This window comes from Raphanus sativus, chromosome 7 (assembly GCF_000801105.2).
Source record: "Raphanus sativus cultivar WK10039 chromosome 7, ASM80110v3, whole genome shotgun sequence".
Taxonomy (NCBI): Eukaryota; Viridiplantae; Streptophyta; class Magnoliopsida; order Brassicales; family Brassicaceae; genus Raphanus; species Raphanus sativus.
This window is the reverse complement of record NC_079517.1, coordinates 18,011,456-18,032,286: the sequence shown is the minus strand read 5'-3', so window position 1 is coordinate 18,032,286 and position 20,831 is coordinate 18,011,456. Positions and strand designations below refer to the sequence as shown.

General features: G+C 31.5%; 4 protein-coding genes across 4 annotated transcripts in view; 1 reads left to right on the top strand and 3 right to left on the bottom strand.

The window, feature by feature from the left end:
* Nucleotides 1-396: 396 nt before the first annotated feature.
* On the bottom strand, nucleotides 397-3,109 carry LOC108815603 (ABC transporter G family member 18-like). Its single transcript, XM_056990615.1, has 3 exons — nucleotides 3,027-3,109; nucleotides 1,871-2,758; nucleotides 397-1,782 (listed from the first exon to the last, which is right to left on the bottom strand). Exons 2-3 carry the CDS (start codon nucleotides 2,631-2,633, stop codon nucleotides 422-424), a joined length of 2,124 nt encoding a protein of 707 aa, XP_056846595.1. The 5' UTR covers nucleotides 2,634-2,758; nucleotides 3,027-3,109; the 3' UTR covers nucleotides 397-421.
* A 2,167-nt stretch (nucleotides 3,110-5,276) lies between these two features.
* LOC130498061 (uncharacterized) lies at nucleotides 5,277-7,141 on the bottom strand. Its single transcript, XM_056991403.1, has 4 exons — nucleotides 5,902-7,141; nucleotides 5,606-5,810; nucleotides 5,366-5,526; nucleotides 5,277-5,296 (listed from the first exon to the last, which is right to left on the bottom strand). The coding sequence occupies exons 1-4, from the start codon at nucleotides 7,139-7,141 to the stop codon at nucleotides 5,277-5,279; spliced, it is 1,626 nt and encodes a 541-aa protein (XP_056847383.1).
* Nucleotides 7,142-8,631: 1,490 nt separating this feature from the next.
* LOC108814888 (triosephosphate isomerase, cytosolic-like) overlaps nucleotides 8,632-20,831 on the top strand; it is an 82,623-nt gene continuing 70,423 nt past the window's right edge. Inside the window, exon 1 of the mRNA XM_056991402.1 lies at nucleotides 8,632-8,658. Within this exon, the coding sequence (XP_056847382.1) occupies nucleotides 8,632-8,658 (27 nt within the window). The remainder of the gene's footprint in view (nucleotides 8,659-20,831) is intronic.
* Nucleotides 16,020-17,830, bottom strand: LOC108830048 (chalcone--flavanone isomerase-like). The gene is made up of 4 exons (XM_018603659.2): nucleotides 17,617-17,830; nucleotides 17,370-17,528; nucleotides 16,991-17,214; nucleotides 16,020-16,475 (listed from the first exon to the last, which is right to left on the bottom strand). The coding sequence occupies exons 1-4, from the start codon at nucleotides 17,738-17,740 to the stop codon at nucleotides 16,224-16,226; spliced, it is 759 nt and encodes a 252-aa protein (XP_018459161.1). The 5' UTR covers nucleotides 17,741-17,830; the 3' UTR covers nucleotides 16,020-16,223.

Here is a 20,831-nt window from a genome sequence, read left to right as displayed (position 1 = left end):
TTAAAGTGTAGAATTTAGGTTTAAAATATATGTTTTGAGTTTAGGGTATAGAATTTGGGTTTAGGGTATAGGATATATGATCGATTTAGAGTATAGGGTTTGTATTTAAGGTTTATGGTTTGGGTTTAAAGTTTAGAATTTGAGTTTAGGGTATATGATTTGGGTTTAGGGTATAAATTTTGGGTTTAGGGTATATATTTGGGTTTAGAATTTGTGATTTAGGGTTTAGAGTTTAGTTTGCATCATTAAAATTGACTTTATTTTTTTTTTAACTATTTTTTTTAATAATTTAATATTTTTTATTTAATTATCTACATGGCATTTTGATTGGATTTAAGGGGAGTGGTGAATTTAAAGGTTCACCGTAGGGGGTGAACCTAAGTCTTGTCCTAAAAGTCTGTATTGTATGTGTGGACTATCTTCACGTCCTCTTATTCTTGCTTCCAAACAACAACGAGAAGAAAAACAATATCCTAAAGAAGAGACCCCAAGCTAACGTAATCCACAAGCAATCCCATTTGCTCAGCTGAGAAATACCTTGCTGCAAAAGTAAATCAGGCCCTGTTCTCAAGCATGTGGACTCCGTTATATTTGTTCCCAAAGAGTCACTCATTGTATCTAGGAGCTTAACCTTCATCGCTTCAGGCACTTTCGCCAAAAGCGTACCATCGAATACTTGAACTCCTCTAACAAAACAACGAGATGAGTCATCAAACTCGTTGATCAAGACAGCTTCATAAGGATACTTCAACAATGAAATGTAATGAAACCATATCCAGTAGATAGGTAACCGATCCCGGTTGATGTAGAATCCACCCATCAGTAGACAATATGAAAGATAGGCTATAGTGATCATGAAACTTATCATGACATTCGGAACCAAACCAGATACGAATGTGACAAAAGATGAACCAGCCCAAAAGCCTGCGTAGATTATGAGGCAGTAAAAGAAGAAGCTCTCTAACCCGCCGCTTAAACCAACTGTCCAGAATGTGGTTGCAGCGAATGCGATGGAGAGAGCGAGTAGCTGAGGCAGTGACACAAGAGAGTGAGAGATGACGTAAGAAGATGTTCTATATGCGTTGCGAGTTGTCTCTCTCAAGAAAATGAACCGTTCTTGGATGAAAGCAGGGACACTGTCTGCACAGACGTAGAACATTGTGGACATGCCGTATGCAACGAAAGAAACTCTCTCTTGTGCACCTCTTGGAGTGTTGTCAAGCCTCCAATACACAGTAGCTAAGAGAAGACCAGTCACCATGACGGTAGCGATCCGTGTTCCTATGAGCTCAGGTGTCCGCATCCAGTTTTTCATGTACCGTTTGGCTAAGATGAACGTCTCGACCAGTGGAGAGTTTGCGTATGAAGATACTGACTCCATGGAGATGAGGTTGGAACTGGTCGAGCCGGAGACTAGTTTGCCTCTTGAAACACTTGCGGTAATGGATTCTTTTAAAGACAAGGCTTGGTACGGTGTGGTCATTGGCGTGGCTCGAGCTGATTGGTTATGTTGCCACTTCTCGTTGAACTCTACTAACTCTCTAGCTCCTTCGGTAGATCCTTCGAGTTTTCGTACTAGGTCAAGTGTGAACTCGGTTATGTTCTCTTTCTCCGGAACTGGATGCCCGAAATCCGACAAGAATGTGGGAAGAGTTGTCGGAGATCCATTGAACACACTCTTGCCACGAGACAATATGATAAGACGATCAAGCAAGTCGATGACTCGAGCGCTAGGTTGATGTATCGACATAATTACAATACTGCCACTCCGAGCGATAGAACCTGCACCCAGGACAGGGAGGGAACATAAAGTATTTTTAGGTTAAATTTTAATTAAAAAAATTCGATAAATTTGGAGGATAAGGCCAATGTTTTACCTGGACCACCATAAACGCATTGGTGGAGTCCAACCCTGAAGTAGGTTCGTCGAGGAACAAGACGATAGGATCATGGATAATATCGATCCCGATAGAAACACGCCGCCGCTCTCCACCGGAGACTCCACGGTGTCCTTCATCTCCTATTATCGTATCCGCAGCGTTTCTGAGCCCTAACTGGTCGATTAGGGTTTCAACTCGCTCTGTTTTCTTGGACTTGGACAAGCTTCTTGGGAGACGAAACTCGGAAGCGAACATTAGGGTTTCTTTGACGGTGAGCATTGGGAACAAGAGGTCGTCTTGCATCACGTACGCTGATATCACTTTTAGCAAACGAGTTTGTAGAATCTTCTCTCCGTTTAGAGTTACCGTGCCTCTCAAGTTACTCACTCTTCCGGCCAAAGCATCAATCAAGGTGGACTTCCCAGCTCCGCTTGCTCCGAGAACGGCGAGGATATCGCCGTTGCAAGCTTCGCCGGTAACACCGTCAAGAAGGGTTTTCATCGGAGCCGACGAGGAGAAACTAAACCGCCGGCGAGCTTTGACGTCGTAGCTGAGATTGTTGAAGGACAAGAGAAATGGCACGGGTCGTGTTTCAGGGGGAGGGAGGTCAAGTATGTGATGAAACGAAGCGTCTTCGCCGGAATATTTTTTCCGGTCACCGTCATCGAAATGTTTCATCAGTTCGCCGAGCGTTGGTGACTCGTTGCCGCCGTGGGGGGAGATTTCTTGGGATGTCGCTGAAACACGAGGCATCTTAACGGCAAATTTAACGGAGTGTGCTTCTTTTTTTTCTTTTTGTTTTGACGTCAGCTAACGGTGTATTCTTGGAGATGAAGCTAACAGTGATTCAGTGAAGTATCACTGTACATGTGGAAACCCTGAGAAAACATAAATGTATATTCTTATAAAGAAATGCTTATGGAATCTGGATTCAGTATTCTGTAGAAAAATACAAAACTTGTTGATTAAATTTATGTATTGCAAATAAGATATGCAAGATGCACAAGAAAATCATATATACACGATTTGTTTTTATATCGGTGAATCAATATTGATATATTAGTTTATTAAAGTATTCTAAAGATCATGAATCATTATAAAGAAGTAGAAATGTAGAACGCTCAACTCATGAAATTGTGAACTTACTTGTTAAAATCTCAGTAACCTTATCTCCGGGAGCCAAAACAAAACCTGTAGTTCAGATTTTTTGGGGTGTGAACATAGCACACTATCTCTTCCCATTTAAAGGAAAAGAGAGAACTCATGTATTAATTTTATATAAAATTTTAAAATACAAAATAAATAAAATAAAGAAGAAATAAGAAACACGTCTCTCTAGATAGTACTAAGAAACTATACGAGACGATAACTAGATTTTTCAAAACATTTTACTTTGTTATTAATTTTTATTATTTATTAATATACTTTTCGAGTTAGGTATAATAAAATAATAATATGAAATAATTAAATAGAGAACCTCCTTTAAAATATGTTTTTAATACGTCTAATACATTTTTAAAATTTTTTTATTAAAAATATACTTTAACATATATCATTTTAGTATTTTACGAGATTTATAAGTAAAATACAGTTTTGTTTAAATAATATAACCCTATTGTTTTAGTAAATTTTATATATATAGTAGTATCTATCATATTCTTTTAGTACATTTTATTGAAATAAGATATTTTGGATGTTATGATATTAATTTTTATTTTTTAAATTAAGACTTCGAAATATTAGATTGCTTTAATTTTTACAACACATATTTTTAGTTTTTCATGAAAATTCTAAAATAAAATTTGAGTATACAAAATACTCTGAATAATAATTTAAGACCAAATGGCAACACCATAATTTTTTTTTATAAATTTCTGTATATATAAAATATGCAGAAACAAGTTTCTATGTGAACCACATCATGGTTTTTACTAAACGAGAAGTTGCACTGTTGATCTAGGTTAGGGATGTATTCCTTTTTAGTGCGAAATTATTAACTTCATATGTGGCTACGCAGATATAGACCCATTGTCTACGGTCTATTTGAATAATCGAAGAAGAGTCCATCTGTGAGTTGCACCAATTTTTGATGTATTCCCTCGTTTTATATTAACAATTTTATTTATAAACTAGTTTTAAACCTTTGTATAATTTTGTTTTATATCTAAAACTTAATATTTATACTTTAAAATTATTATTACTTTTATAATATAATTATAAGTTTTTATAAACCATTGTGTCTTTTTAGAAACTAAACTTATGTACATAATGAAGATTTAACTAAATAAAATCATCTTTGCGGTAAAATTCGTAAGTTTAAAAAAATAAATAATAATTATTTTAGAATTAATAATAAGTAGTAATTTATTTAAAATTATTCTTTTTGTGCGAAAAAATGAGGGGAACAATTGAAACAAAATGTAAACTCATTTTAAATTTATTCCATTTAGAGGAAAAACTTGAGAGTAACCATTGGAGATGCCTTTATGTCATCATTTTGATGTAAAATGTAAAAGTATATATATATATACACATATATATACATATGATATTTTCTATGGTTTATATATATATATATATATGATATTTTCTATGTTTTGTCGGTTAAACACTATTTTAATAAGTTTTTCTAATTTGAGCCTACGTTATTACTACATTTTCCAGACCATTTCTGAAGTCATGACTTAAATTTATAAACTAATTAATTGCAATTATATTTTATTTTATTTTATTTTAATAACTTAAATTTCCTTCCAAAAGCCTTTTATATATGTTATTTTTATTTTTAGTAAACTAAGCCTTGTAATAGAAAAAATTTGATCTTAAATCACTATTAACATTTTTAGGATTAATTTCTCTTCATGTATTATTTTCATCCGGGGCAAAATTATAAAACACTACTAAACATTTTTATAACTATTGGATTTTTTTAAGGGGATTAATAAAAATCTTGACAAAATTACACTAATTTAAAAATTTATGGTGGGCAACTGCCCCATTCAAAGTCTATGTACGTTCGCCACTGGGTGTATACGTGTATTTTGAAAATGTTCTACAGCGAACGTACTAAATCAAGAAAGGTTAGTTATCAGCAGTGTTTTTAAAACCGGACCGGCAAGCGAACCGGAAATATTTTGGGTCACGGGTCATTGTGGTTCGACCTGGTTCGACCGGGTTCGATCAGGTTCAATTAGATTAATTTGAATTTATTATTTTGTAAAATACTATATATATTTTTTCAAAGATAGATCTTATTAAATAAAATGTTTCAATAACAATAATGTCTATAAAAATTTCAAAAATAACAAACTGAAATGTGATAAAAGTAATAAAACAATTTCATATTCAAATTAAAATCAACAGGAAAAAAAATTAAAGTTTATTCTTCATGTCTTTTCACTCTAAATCTTCACCACCTTCAAAAAAAATTTATGTTCACATTAGTTTAAAAAAACTATATTTTGAAATAAAATTAAAAGTCATACCATGAATGAGTTCTTCACCATCTTTAGGATATTCTTCAAGAAGTTTTTCTTCTAATTCAGAAAAATCAAGTTCTCCTTCTCCTTCTTCTTCCACAATCCAAAACTCAGTCTTATCAATTGACTCATAATCAACGGGATCATATGATCTTTTTGTCCCATACCTACGTAAAGAAACAATAGAATATTACCAAATGAATAATAACACACAGATATTTGTTATAAACTTGACAAGTAACTAACCTGTTTTGTAAACGCAAGTTGTAGTGAACATATACAAGATCATTGAGTCTTTGATGCTCTAGCTTGTTTCTTTTCTTGGTATGAATGCGTTCAAAGACACTCCAATTTCGCTCACATCCAGATGAAGAAGCTGTTTGACTAAGGATTCGGATTGCAAGCTTTTGCAAATCAGGAATATCACAACCAAAGAGTTTCCACCATTCATCTGTAAGTACAATAAAATAATATATTAGTAACTGACCAGATTAAAATGGAAATCATGTTATATTGGCATAAATAATAACGACATTACGTACCAGGTCGAGTAGTTTTGCTACAAGTAAGTGCCATTTCTCTAGAGAAACTAAGTTCTCGATCTCTATAGCAACGAAGGGTTGATACCAGCTTTGTTTCACTTAGACTACCCTTCTGCTTGTCAATCAGATTTAGCATTCCTCTTGTAATCTCAGCTTTATCGCAAAAATTCTGTTTGTCATACAAGAAGGCTGGATTCAAAAAATAAGCTGCAGCATAGATATCACTACGCAACATCCTATCCCACCTATTATCAATGATCCTCGTATAAGACCTATAAAGATTTTTTTCTTTCTTGAATATGTTTTTGATGCCTAGCCGTGCCCTATACATCCCTTCATATACATAAGGCAAAGATGGCTTCTCATCAGCATCACAAATACGCAACAAACGGATCAACGGAGTCATAATCTGAACAATCATAAAGCACTCCTTCCAAAAGTCTTCATCAAAGATAAGCTGTTTCACACGTTTTGCTTTCTCAGATCTTGAGATCTTTCTGAACTCCTCATCAACAACCATACTCTGCAAATCATCCTTATGGGCATGTAAACTTTGTAAAGCTATGAAACTTGTAGCAAACCGAGTTTCCCCAGGGCGGATTATCTCTCTCCAACCAGGCCTGTTTCTCAACCAGTTCAAAATATGCTTATGGTTATACACAAACACAGTGATCTTTGATGCATTGCTGGTTAATTTATCCACATGAGACAGCTTTCCCACGTCTTCTAATATCAAGTTAATGCAGTGAGCAGCACACGGTGACCAGTATATGGTAGGATATCTTTCTACAAGTCTACCACCAGCAGCTTTGTAGTTAGGTGCACTATCTGTCACCATGTGGACCACATTTTGGGGGCCAATCATCTCCACAACCTCAGCAAATAGGTTGCACAAATTCTCTGCATTTGTATATATTCCTGAAGCATCAACTGACTTGATAAAAGTTATCCCCTTAGGACAGTAGACCAAAAAATTAATCAGTGGCCTTTGCCTAGTATCTTTCCACCCATCACCCATCAAAGTACAACCAGTATCAGCCCATGTACTCCTAAAAGAGTCGACAATCAAAGAAACTTGCAACTTAGCATCACGTAGTAAACCAACCCTTAAAGCATGATAAGAAGGCCCTACATAACCATGTCCCATGCTTCCAATTTTGCTGATCATAGGCTGATAGAACCTAGAATTAGCTGCGTTCATAGGCATACATACATCATAGAAAAATAATGCAATAGCCATATCAGCATCATGAACCTTTTCCTTGCTTTGCAAGCATGATTTTATAGTTGGCTGTGTCTGATCTTCTAGGCCCCTTTTAAAGTATGAGTTTACATCCATACTGACCTTTCTTTTCTGACTTGGAGGCACAAAAACCTGAGTAGAACCTTCACCATCATCAACGTCGTGAATTTGTATATTCACTCCTCGCTTCTGTTTTGCTCTATCCTCATTTTCTTTCAGTGATTTTCTCATTGCATGCTGAACTTCTGGAGGAACCTTGGGACATCCGTTTGTGCTTCCTTTAACTCCCGCCAAATGTTGTTTCATTCTATTGATTCCACCTCCTTGATTAACCTTACTACAAAAGTCACAAGTAAGAATGCTCTTCCCCTTTGGATCTATCGTATGAGTGACATATGACCATGCTAAATCTTGTTTTTGACGGGTAGAACGTTGTGATGGTTGTTGATTGCCAGTGTTTGGATTTGAAATTTCTTGATCATTCTCCTCCATTGCTACTGTAAAATTTTTGTAGAGACATCAAAGACAAACCTAAGTTTTAAATTATTAATCTCATACACAAAAACAATAACTTAAGAAGTTGAAAATACCTTGTGATGAGATCGTGAGTTGAGTATTGCGGAAACGTAACTACTCAAAACTCAAAAGAAAAAAAGACCTAAGACGGCAAAATACTTTGTGAAGAACGTCTAAGACTAACCCTATTTAAGTATATACTTATATATGTTAAAAAAAAGGAAAAAATATTTTTTTTATTAACAAAATTTTGGTTTGTATATGAACCGGGGTTTTACCGGTTCGATGGGTCACTCGGTTCCCGGGTTTTTAACGGTTCAATATGGTTTTTTAAGCGGTTCGACATTAGTTGGGTTTTGGTATTAACCCAACCCGGACTAGTGGCCGGTTCGCGGTTGAACCCGGTCCGACCGCCGGTCCGGTCCGGGTTTAACAACACTGGTTATCAGATTACGTATTTAGTTTTTTTTTTTCCACTTCTATATCTTTAAAAGGAAACAATTTTTTTTATGGGTAATGGGGCCATGAAGTTATGTCTGTGTACTGGTTAGGCTAGTAATCGATTTGTGTGTATAGCTACTTTTTGATTTTAACGTGTGTTTTAGGGCTCTCTTAACTTTTAAAAGGAAACATAGTAAATGCAGAGCTATAATTGGTGTGGAGCATAATTGGGCCACGAAGTTAGTAGCTAAAATGCATGTGACTCGTAGGACTACGATAAAAAAATCTGATAAAATACACACCGTAGATCATTTCCAACAATTTACTTTATTTAAAATAAAATAATTTTAAAATAGAGTTAAATTATATTCTAGTTATATTTTATTTTAGAATAAAAATAGAATAGTGACAAAGATAAATGTATTATTCTATTTATAGAGCAAATTCAATTTTACACTATTATAGAATATAAAAAAATAGAATAAAAAATAAAATTCCATTGATGATTTTTATTTAAAACTCTACTTAAAATGAAAATAAAATATCACTGGAAATGCTATATGAATGGCACTTTAGAATAAATAAAAAAAGGAAAACAACAAAAGCCCCGATAAATGAATCAAATTAGCTTATTAGAGCATATCTAACTCACTCCATAATTTACTGCAAAATGGAATAGATAATTGTGTAATGAAGAAACAGAAAAAATGTTTACTCCATAAATGGAGTAACTATTTTTTATTTTTTTCATGGCTCTACTTTCCCATTTATTTTGCAGTAAATTATAGAGTTGAGATGAAAATATTCTTAGACTTTTAAGAGCGTGAAAAGAAGTTAAAGACTGTCTCTCTATCAATTAAAAATTGTTTTTCATTTATTTTATTCCTGACTTCTTTTTTTCAAATCAATAGAAAAAACACATTTTAGATTAGTTTTTTCAAATTTAGCAAGTCTCTCAATAAAGATCTGTATCCCATTTCTCTCTTCTAAATCTATTTTTTCTTTCATACTTTATCTAAATTCATCAAGAGACTCCCACTAATTATGCATCTGAAGTAATAAAAAATTCTTAGGTTCTTTCAATATTTTGTGTTTCTGAATTTGTTTAGAGGATCGATCATCAATAGGTACGATGTTGTGAGTCTCTCAAAAAGTATAAAAGTATTCATGTTTTATCTACTTAACTATTTCTATTTCCTTAAAATCATTTAATGACTAATCCATTGATAAGTTTTCTGAGAAGTCTTTATGTATTTTTAAGAATTTTTTATATTTCAAGTATTTTTGAGGGTTTTATAAGAGAGACTCTTAGAGCATCATCATTAGATATTCTATTGAGTTTTTTTATGAATACATTTAAATATTATAAATATAGAAATAGAAAAGAGAGAAAAGTGTACAAAGAGTCTCTTAAACTATATTTCAATAAAAAAAGTCTCTTAAACTACTTTAATGTCTCTCAAAGAATATGATATCTACTCTCTTTTTTATTTTTCCTAATTAATTTTATAACATGAAAGATCATTAAAAAATGTAATGTTGTATGAAGATCTTTTTAGCACAGTCTCATTGAAATATCTCAATGAAGTATTCACTATTAGAAAAAAAAAATTGAAGAAACAAAGAGAGAGAAAGAGACGGTCTCTCAAACTAGAGACTTAACAAAAAAAATTGAGAGAACATTGTACCAGAGGTCTATATATATTTATGATTATTATTTTTATTGAATAACAAAAATATAAATATTATTATTTTGATTAACATGAGAATATTCCAGATAACCATGGCTAGTGGCCTGGTGGTGATTAACTTGAGGGTAAAAAGCCCAATACGGTGAAGCCACCAGAGTTCGAGTCTTAACCACTGGGGAATTACCATTTCGGCATAGCCAGAGACAGAGGACCGACATGTGGCAACACGTGACTAGTCTGAACCACTTATGTGGGACCAAAATACATCTGTATAATTAAAAAAAAAAAAGAATATCCCAGATCTATAGAATGACCTACTAATAATATTACCTTGATGTTAATGAGATATTGACTTGAGTTTCTCACCGCTAACAATGCTTTTACCCACTTTCTTTTGTGTTTATTATTGTTAAGATTATAAACTCTATAAAAACTTCACTATTTTTTTTTGAACTTTGAAAAAAAGACTTCACTATTGTTAGTCCTCTAGTTTCATATCCGTTTACGATGGAGGAGATTAATATGTTCGACTGAAAGATATATGAGTTTTGGTCTAAGTTTTTTGATTAATTTTAAGAAGCAACAAATAAATAAAATTATGACGATGAAATTTATGGGTAGAAAGATAGAATAATTAAAGGGGAATTAGCCAAATATGACTTAAAACTTGATTTTAAATGAAGTATATTCAAATTTCAATCAAATACAAAACTAGCCTAAAATACTTGTGACTCAAAACTTTAATTTAATGGGCATGCAGACCGTTTGGCAAAAGTTGCCCTTTGTAATATGATTTCTTCCAGGGCTTAGGTCCAAAGTTTCTCTATTAATGAAATCTTGGTTGTTAAAAAAAAGGTTACAACAGGTCTTTTATGACCAAAAAAACATAATTCATTTTTACAAATATAATTTTCGAAAGTTTTCTGAGTTTATGTAAGTCTTTTCAGGTTCAATAAGTCGTCTGGAAGACTTCCAGGAAATCTTCTCGTATAGTAGATCTTAAAAATAATTTTTAAATTTTATTAAAAATATTTTTCTAGGGAAAAATTGAAATTATGTAATTATAAACATTTGTAAATGATATAAATAAAGATATAGTAAAATTGAATTATTTTAAAAATGGATGAGTGAATGTAATGAGTCATAGTATTCTTTGGTTTAGGGTTTGGTAATATATGTTGTAGTATTGTATGTTTTCTTAGGGTTAGATTTTGGAAGTTTTGACATTTTTTTGAAAAATTAAATTTGACCTGTATTTGTTTAGTACTATGTGTATTAAACATTTTTAAGTTGAATTTAAGTTTAATAAAGTGTTTAATTACTTAATTAAGTTTAGAGTTTATATTTAGGGTATAGACGACTTCCAGGAAGTCTTTTGATGAATAGTATTTACGGGCTAGACGACTTCCATGAAGTCTTCTGATGAATAGTATTTACGGGCTAAACGACTTCAAGGAAGTCTTCTGATGAATAGTATTTTACGGGCTAGACGACTTCCAGGAAGTCTTCTAAAATATAATGTGTTTCAAGACTTCCAAGAAGTCTTCCTGGAAGTCTTCTGACGGAGTCTTCTTTCATGTCTCCTCTTTCATAACAGATTTAAGCGTTTTGATAAGTTTTCATGTATGATTTTTTTTCATTTAGTAACCTCTTGTGGAGGATTGATCTATAATAGTTTTGTTTGTGGTCTCTTTTGTGATTTGTATGTGTACTCTTTTAGTTGTGAGTTTTTTTTGTAAATTTGAAGAGATATTAATGAAAAAATTGGTAAATATGTTCATTGTCCACAGTATTATCTTGCCAAAATTAGTTGACAGTATTGAAGTTATTGATACAAGTTCATTAGCAAAACACAATAACACGAAAATAGTCAAATTTATTACATGGGAGAAGACTTCTCAAGAAAACATACTCAAATTCACAAAAGATCAAACATTACATAATTTCAAAGATAAAACACTTTCATTAGAAGTCTTTTCGGAAGACTTAAATTTAAAGCGGAAAATTGAAATATAAGCGGGAAATTAGAATTTTAGCGGAAAACTAAAATTTTAAGTGAAAATTGAAATTTAAAAGTTCATGAAAGTTAAAAAGTATATCCTATGATCTAAGAAGACACATTAAACCATATAACTTAATAATCATGAAGTTACTTAACACTTTTGAAAGTAAAAAAAAAGCATATCTTAAAGTTACTCAACAAGTTTACAAAAACTAACGTAGAAGACTTCCACGGAATTCTTCTCGGATTAGCTAGAAACTTTAATAAACATGAATGTTGGTAACCTCATAAATATCACCAATTAAGTTGTAAGTTTCATCTAGTAGCTTCAATATTGACTAATATACATGAATTAACAATAAAAAATGTTAAAAACTCTTTATATTTTTGGAGAAAATGAAAGTTTATTAAACATTGACGCATAAGACTTCAACGGAAGTCATTCATTTAGGTCATTTTCGCAATTGAAAATTTACAAAGGAAGACTTCCAGAGAAGTCTACTCTACAGCAAACTTCTTTGGAAGTCTTCCTTTGTAAATATTAGATTACTTTTGTTAACAGAAAAATCTCGAAAAAACCAGAGAAGACTTTCCGGTAAGTAGTCTAGGATAAACAGGTTAGTTTTGCATTTGACCGGATTGTGTCAGAAATTTGACTTTTCCTGGACGACTTACAGGGAAGTCGTCCAGCAAAAAAATAAAAATTCAATATTTAATTATAGTTAGACGACTTCAATGTAAGTTGTTTCAGGTAATTTTTGCAATTGAAAAATAAAACATAAATATGTAATTTTAGACGACTTACATGGAAGTCTTCCGGTAGACGATTTACGAGGAAGACTTCAATGTAAGTCGTCCAGGAAAAGTCAAATTTCTGACACAATCCGGTCAAATGCAAAACTAACATATTTATGCTAGATGACTTACCAGGAGGTCTTCTCTGGTATTTTTCGAGATATTTTTTGTTAACAAAGTAAAGTGGAAAACTTCCATAGAAGTCGCCTCTAAAAATACATATAAAAGTCAATTGCAAAACTAACCTCTGCATTAACCGGATGACTTTCATGTAAGTCTTATGATGGACAGATCTGAAAAAGAAAATTGATTTCATAACTTCAACTAGTGAGATAACTTATTTATCACATATAAGTTTTCTCCAAACACACATAAGCTCAAACGAAAGAGACCCACCAAAAATTGTAAGCTTGAATGGCTCTATGAACATAAAAGATTTAGAATAAAAATCTTGATTTTTTTTGGATGAATATGAAGATAAAGTGAATTATATGTTGGTTCATAAGAAATGAGATATAGAGAGTGTAAATCGATTTTAGGTACATTAAGAGTTTTAAATTGGTAGGTGGTTGGTGTATTGATGGTAATGACAATGTTGTAAATATTTGAAGAAGACGAGGATGAGAGAGTAAAAAACTAAATTTTCAAAAAAAAATTAATGGCATTTTCGTGAATAATCCAAACTTTTGGAGTGAATAGAGCAAATGAAAGTTACAAAAAATCATGGGTTAGTATTGTGTTTGACTTTGAATTTTGAGTCATATTTGCAAATAGCCCATAATTAAATCTTGCATCTAAAATCTCTAAAAAACAAACAAAACATTTGTTTTTGGTCCAAGAGCTTGCGAGAGGAAAACAACCGTAAAGAAAAACATCTTACATTATAGATTATAGGGAAATTGGGTGGTATAACACCAAAAAAGAAAAATTCATTCACTAACCAAAATAACATTTTCTCGCCTCTTTTATTTTTCTTATCTCTCTACCTTCTCTCTACAAAACCAATTTCTCTTTTCTTTTTGGCTATTTCACAAATAAGCCCATAGATTATACAACCAAAAGTATGCACATTATAGCTTGCTAGTGTCTGGTTAATTTTGAACGTACCCAGGAGAAGGATTATCTTTGCTCTTGCTACCAATCGACAGCAAACTCGTGAAGCACGTCCATACTGTATATTAGTGATACCTCTTTAGTTGGAAGAAAGTGCATTTTAGCGTTAGCATTTAAATCTGACCCACCATTCCAGTCATCTTTATCAACTAAATATTTTTTTTGAACTGCATTTTATCAACCAAATATTTGCTTAAATTAAAAACTTGTCTCTTTTAAAATAGTCTTTTGGAAATAACTCATTTCCAAAACTGATGATACAACTGACAGACTATATAGCTCATATATACCAATTGATATTTGAAAAAAATACATTCATAGACACATTTTGATTTGGGAAATTCTCTCAAATAACACTTTTTAAGTTTTCGTCACAAAATATCACTTAAAAAATAAAATGACTAAAATAGCACCTTTTTGTTTTGAAAATTTTAATATTTATTTTTTATTTTTGAAAATTTGAACACATCCGTAAAACCCCATCCTTAACTCTAAACTCTAAGTCTTAGATTAATTAACTCAAGAGTTATAAATGCATCTTTACCATTCAATAAAACTTCTTTTGATCATTTTCCTTCTAGTGATGCTATTTTGTGACAAAAACTTGGTTTGGTGTTATACTGGTTTTTTTCTCTTTTGGACTTTCTAATATCACTCAAATACACATTCCACTTGCCACACCTTTTTGAGTTGCTCATTGTCTAATATGCCCTTGAAACACTACTCTCTTCTCTCTCGTTTTTTTGTTGTGATTCTCTTTAGTTACTTTTTTTTTGTCAAAGTCTCTCATAACTTCTTATTCTAACTAATCAGATTTTATAATTAAGGTTTTAATTTAAAAAAAAAAATTGAGAAAGCCCCCTTTCCCAATTGTGCTCCCAAATCACTAACCCTAGTCCCATTCTCTCTCATTTCTATTCTATCTGATGAAGAACCAGAACCCTTATCACTAACCTTAATCCTACGCTAAACATATCTTCTGTCTCCTCTCTCAATCGATTTCTATGTCCACTCCACACCTTTAAATCTCCGCCAACAAGAGCTTCTTTGACGGTGGCGGATTAAGCAACGAGTTCTTGATCTTTCATGAAATCGCTAAGCATGCGATTTCATCGGGAAGTAGAGTGAAGGACCGGCTTGATTCTAGTTAAATAAAAAACCAACTAATTTTGAGAGATCATTAGTGCAATTTGGTCACAAAGTTTCAGATAACCTCCGATTGGATATACATAATATTCTTGGTATTACCAATTTGGGAGGGATTGGTAACTATTTAGGCATTCTTGAGAGTCTAGAGGGGTCAAAAATTCAGATTTTTGGTTTCCTAAATGAACGAGTAAATCATAAAGTGAATGGTTGGACTGTTCGGTTCCTTACAAGAGAGGGAAAGGAAGTGTTGATTAAATCTATGGCCTCAGCGATGCCAACGCATGTAACGTCATGTTTCAGACTTCCCAAAGGGGTAACGAAGAAAATAACAAGTATTATTTCTCTTTTTTGATGGGGTGAGAGTGGAAATAAAAAAGAAATTCATTGGCTTTCATGGGACAAAATATATACACACAAAGAGGATGGGAACTGAGTTTTAGAGACCTTCAAGATTTTAATACAGCCCTATTGGCTAAACATTTATATCTCTTAATAGACAAACCAAAATGCTTGTTCTCAAAGGTTTTTAAAGGAAGATATTTTCGGAATAATGATCTTCTAGACAAACACATATCTTATTCATTTTCTTATGGGTGGAAAATCATCGGCTCAGCTAGATTTCTGGTTAAAAAAAAGACTAATCAAAAGAATGAGAATCAGTCAGTCCATCTCTGATAAGGACAGATCCGTGGATCCCGCTCCTTACCCGAGGTCAGCATTACCAAAAATCATACTCAATTTTTAAATTCTTCTTTAAGGGCGGAACATCTTATCAATCCGATTGATCGTTCATTAGGGGTTTTGCAGTCAGTAGATACTCTAAGTCCGACACAGTCGGGTGAAGCTTTACGGAGTATGGTAAAGTTTCCAGGTTAAATTTTTATTCCCAGATGAAGAAATTTGAGTAACTATAAATTAAAAATTTAAGCATGGATTTCACTCGTAGACGATGGTGAGTACTGAGTAGTATTATCTGTACTAAGATGATGGTGGGCCACATTGGTGGCTCGATTGTGCATGCCTTCTTGGTCTTCATGTATAGGAGCAACATTTAATATGTTATACTTTGATCTCCTGTATAATAAACATTTAGTGGTTAGCTAATCTGATATTTACTAAAATATAATGAGTTTAATAACTAAGTGGATTTGATCTCAACTATCCATCATCAGATAATCGGTTTTGTTCATAATTTATAGAATCAACATCACTGATAATACAGTTTTGGTCGATGTGTTCCAATTTTATGAGATTATTTAATTATTCTTACGAGTAGAAGCAAATAAACACATGTGAGATGTGAAATAAACAACATGATTAGATATAGAAACATAAAGCCCTCAAAGACGACCAAGAAAAACCTCCCACACGATTAGTTCTCTTTGGCCAACTTATCTCCAAGGGAGAGATCGTTAGCTTCATCTTGATTATCAGTCTTTGTTGCATCTTCTTCGACCTTGTTCTCCTTCATCAGCTGAGATAATCTCTCGGCAAGACTCAATCTAGTCCCAGGAGACACACCCTTCTTTCCTATGATCGATTCAAGAACTGCCTCTGCCAGCAATTTATTCTCGATCACGGCTTTTCCGGTTTTAGGAATATGATCGTCTTTGGAAAAGGCAATCTGCAAACATTTCAATTCACAACAAAGAGATGTCATAAAGCTTTTTCGAAGTCTATCACGTATGTACTACAATAGTTTCAAACGTCAGTTTCGTTCACACCTAAACAACTTAATGAAAACACAATTTTTACACAAGTATACATGTTTCAAACGTCATCTCTACATTAGCTTTTACATGCAGACAAACTTTTTTAAAAAAGTCACAATTAAGAAAACATGATCCTCTTAAGAGGTAAACACACATATTCCGTTTTTTTCTAATATGAAGAAGTTACCCGACACCTGAAACCGCTAACACTTAACATTAATTTTGTCTCAAGCGTCAACTCGTTTATGTGACCTCCTCTAGACTTTGCGTATAGTATTTATCCAGTTGAGATAATAACAGTTGGTCACATTTGCATTTACGATGACAAAAACTATGGTTTTATATGTAAGAAAAAATTCATACTTTATAACATGTAAACGCAAACAAACGCAAGTCAGCGTTATAAAAAAGTTTTGTGAGTATATACCGTGAGAGACCCGTTAGGGGAGAGAGCAAAGAGGATCGAAGCACCAGGAGGGAACGTTTGGTCCTTGAAGACTTCCAAGAACCTCTCCACAGCTTTAGCTTCAGCGTCTGTGTAGATACCTAGCGATTTCCAAATCGCCACACAGTTCTCCGTTACTTTCTCCGAATATTGATGTCCCGTTAACGGCAGTTTCATCGTCACCTTAATAAACTTTTCAAACGAACCTATTTAAGAGTTAACAAAAAGGTAATTAATTAAATGACGGTCAAAACAAATTAGAATGGCCCTTTTGGCTTGAAACACTTTGATATGACGTAGCTTTCAAAAGAAAAACACTTTGATATGACGTGTGTCTTAAGTAAGTGGTGTAGGGAAGTACCTGTGACAATTTCACGGAAGAAGGGGACGGATTCCGTTAACTCCTCTGTCGTTTTGCCTTTCCACTTAACGGAAAGTGACGGGACGGCGACAGGAGCTAGATAAACTCCGATGACGGTGAAGATCACGAATTTTCCGTGTATGTCCAAACCTCGCACGCCTGCATAAGTTAGCAATAACAATAACAACAACAACAAAAAAAAATCAAAGATTAAACAAAAAAAGGAAGAAGACAAACGTTTTCGAACCTGCGCCACCGAGGAAGAGGGGAGTGGAGGAAGCCGGTGAGATGACCGAGGGTGGAAAAGTAACGCAGTCTACTTGAAGTTTGGTGACGGAGGGTAACGGTGACGGACAATGGGAAGAAGACATGGTTTGAGTTTGGGGTTAGGTTTGAATGTTTGATGGCCTAGTAATATAAGAGGGAGGAGGTAGGTAGCAATAGTTGCGATACGAGTGTTGGGTGTGTAAACACGTGGAGGAGTTAAACGCTTTTGTCCCTACTCTGAATGGAAGATTCAATACGGTAGTTGCGTAAACTCTGAATCTTTTATTTCACAAGGACTCTCTTTATAATTTCGTTTCAGCTTAGGTTTAAGAGTTTTTAGGTTTAATTGGTTTTATAAAATAGTATAATTTACTCAAAAAGTATAGTTTTATTTTTAATTTATTCCTGATTTTTTTTATTCATTGTAGCTTTTGGTTTAGATTACGTTCATTTTCGAGAAAAAAACTTAATTTGTTTATAAAGTAATTACTTAATTTCTATTACATTTATATAGTTCCATTACATACATTTTGATATAGCTAAAAGTATCGTATTATGATTTCCCTATGATTTAATGGAGCTTAAGTTTATTAGTTTTGGTTTGGCCTGTTTACAGTAAAACCGAGTACAGTCTAATCATATATTTTATTGCGGTGATAGCTTAATAGTATACTAGATCATGATCCGCGCGTCTGCGCGGATTAATCTTTTGATTCACATATTTTATATACATGTTGTATATTATTTAAGATTTATAATATAAAAAAGTTAGAATGATCCGGAACTAAAAAAAATCGATCCGGACAAAAAAGTCAAGTACCTACTTAGATCCAAATGTTGAGAACTCGAAGAACTCATACCTGAAATGAACAGATTTATACCCGATCCAGTGAGCTAAATTTCAAACATAATATCTTTTTTTATATTTTTAATTCATTTTTGGGTTGGTGAGATTTACTATTTATTCGAAAGATTTTTGGCTAATTTAATGGTATATATTCGTATTCAAACATAATATATTTTTTATATTTTTAATTCATTTTTTGGGTTGGTGAGATTTACTATTTATTCAGAAGATTTTTGGCTAATTTAATGGTATATATTCGTAGGTTTCTTTTTTTCTGAACAGGAAAAAAAAAGATTTGGGTCTTGATTAAATTTATCTTATATAACAAATTGTTGTTATAAATAATTTTTATAAAAACTAATTTTTAACAGTAATATCATTTTGTTATAAATTAGTATATCATGGTTTATAGGTTCAAAGTATAGAGTTAGTCGTCTTCATAGTATTGCTAATATTGATAGATGCAAGTTAATGAATACATATAATATAATAAATATATGTAATATAAGGAAACATGCATAGTGGATATAATAATAAGGTAAAAAGTGAAAAACTATAGTAATGGTTGATATTAATTATTTATAAAAAGGTATGTCTAATAATAAGTAGATTAATATAGCATTAATTACATAAGGTCCAACTTTAAAATCTACCTACAAGAAGTTGTAATGTTTCTGTTTTAATAAGATAGATTTTAACTCAATGATAAACCAATGGTTAAAACTTAAAACCAAACTAGATCTTGACCCGCCCGACCGGGCGGATATTTATTTTATATTTTTATTTTTAATATTAAATAATATATTTGTAATATTTAAATATAAATTTAGATTAGAAATTAATTTTTGCAATTATAAAAATGAATATTAAAAATTTAGTAAAATATTCTGATATAAATTTAAAATTCTTAATTAAAATAATATTGAAGTGAGTCATTATTCTTTCCAATTCAAAAATCTTAGCATCCCTCAAAACCAAAGAAAATAGATTTATAAATACATAAAATATATAACCATATTTGGAACTATAATTTCTATTAAAAGAAATTTGTTAAAGAAAAATAATGTTGCGATGTTTTTGTTTATTTCTAGAGTTTGATCCGTGACTGTATAAATATTTTCTTTCACTTTAAATTTGTTATTTGTACTAATAGTATACTATACATATTTGTAAATTAAAATGTATTACATAATTGTTAATATAACATTTTAAAAAATAAATATTTTATTTATTACTTTAAAATAATTATATTTTGTGATTTAATTGTCTATTATATCACAGTGTATCATATAAACAAATCTTATATTTATAACTAATTAGACTTATATATGGCAGCATTATGCTAATAATATTTGAAGAAAAATATTATATTTTATTTATATGTTATATAAATTGATTATGATGTGTGATTTTTTATTTTATTATTTATTACTAATAAATATTAAAAATATATAATATGTTAATACGAAATATATTAGGAAATATATTTTGGTTAAGATTTTGTTAAAGAAATCTATTATTTAAATTAGGAAAAACATTAAATGCGTATATCTATTATTTAAATTAGGAAAACAATCATAATTAAATATAACTTCATTTAATACCTTAGTGGTATGACAATGTAAATATAGTAAAAAACTAAGGGTTAATCTAATTTTGTACTTCTGTTTTAATAAAATAGAAGCTACAATGGATCAAAAAATCCGGAATAAATTAAAAGCAAAAATTGTACTATTTACAATACCAGTTAAGAAGTGTCACAAAAAGAAGAAGATAAACTAATGGTTACAAAAATATTTTAATTCAAAGTATTTCATGCTAATTAGATTCAGTTTGGATTAATATTATTTGGATATCCTTTAGATTATTGTTATGTTTTTTGTTTTGAACTTTGATTATTGTTATGTTTAGATAATGTTATCTTGGATAAGGTTTAACATAAGATTTATATATCTATCTTATTAAAGTAGAAGTACTTTAAACTTTTGTTTGGTAATAGGGATATGAGTCCTTAAAAAAAATAAAATTTTGTTTGGTAACAAAGATAGTAGAGAATTTTGTCTTTTCCTTATTTAAATGAGAAATTTAAGTATTTAATGTTTTTTCCTAATTTAAATAATAGATTTCTTTAATAGAATGAATCTTAACCAAAATAAATTTCCTTATAGATTTTTTGTTAATATTAAATATTTTTCAATATTTATTAATAAAAATAATAAAATAAAAATCACACATCAAAATCAATTTATATATCATATAAATAAAATATAAAATATTTTATTTATAAATTGTTAGTATAACACTTTTATAATATAAGTTCAATTAGTTATAAATATTAAATTTTTATA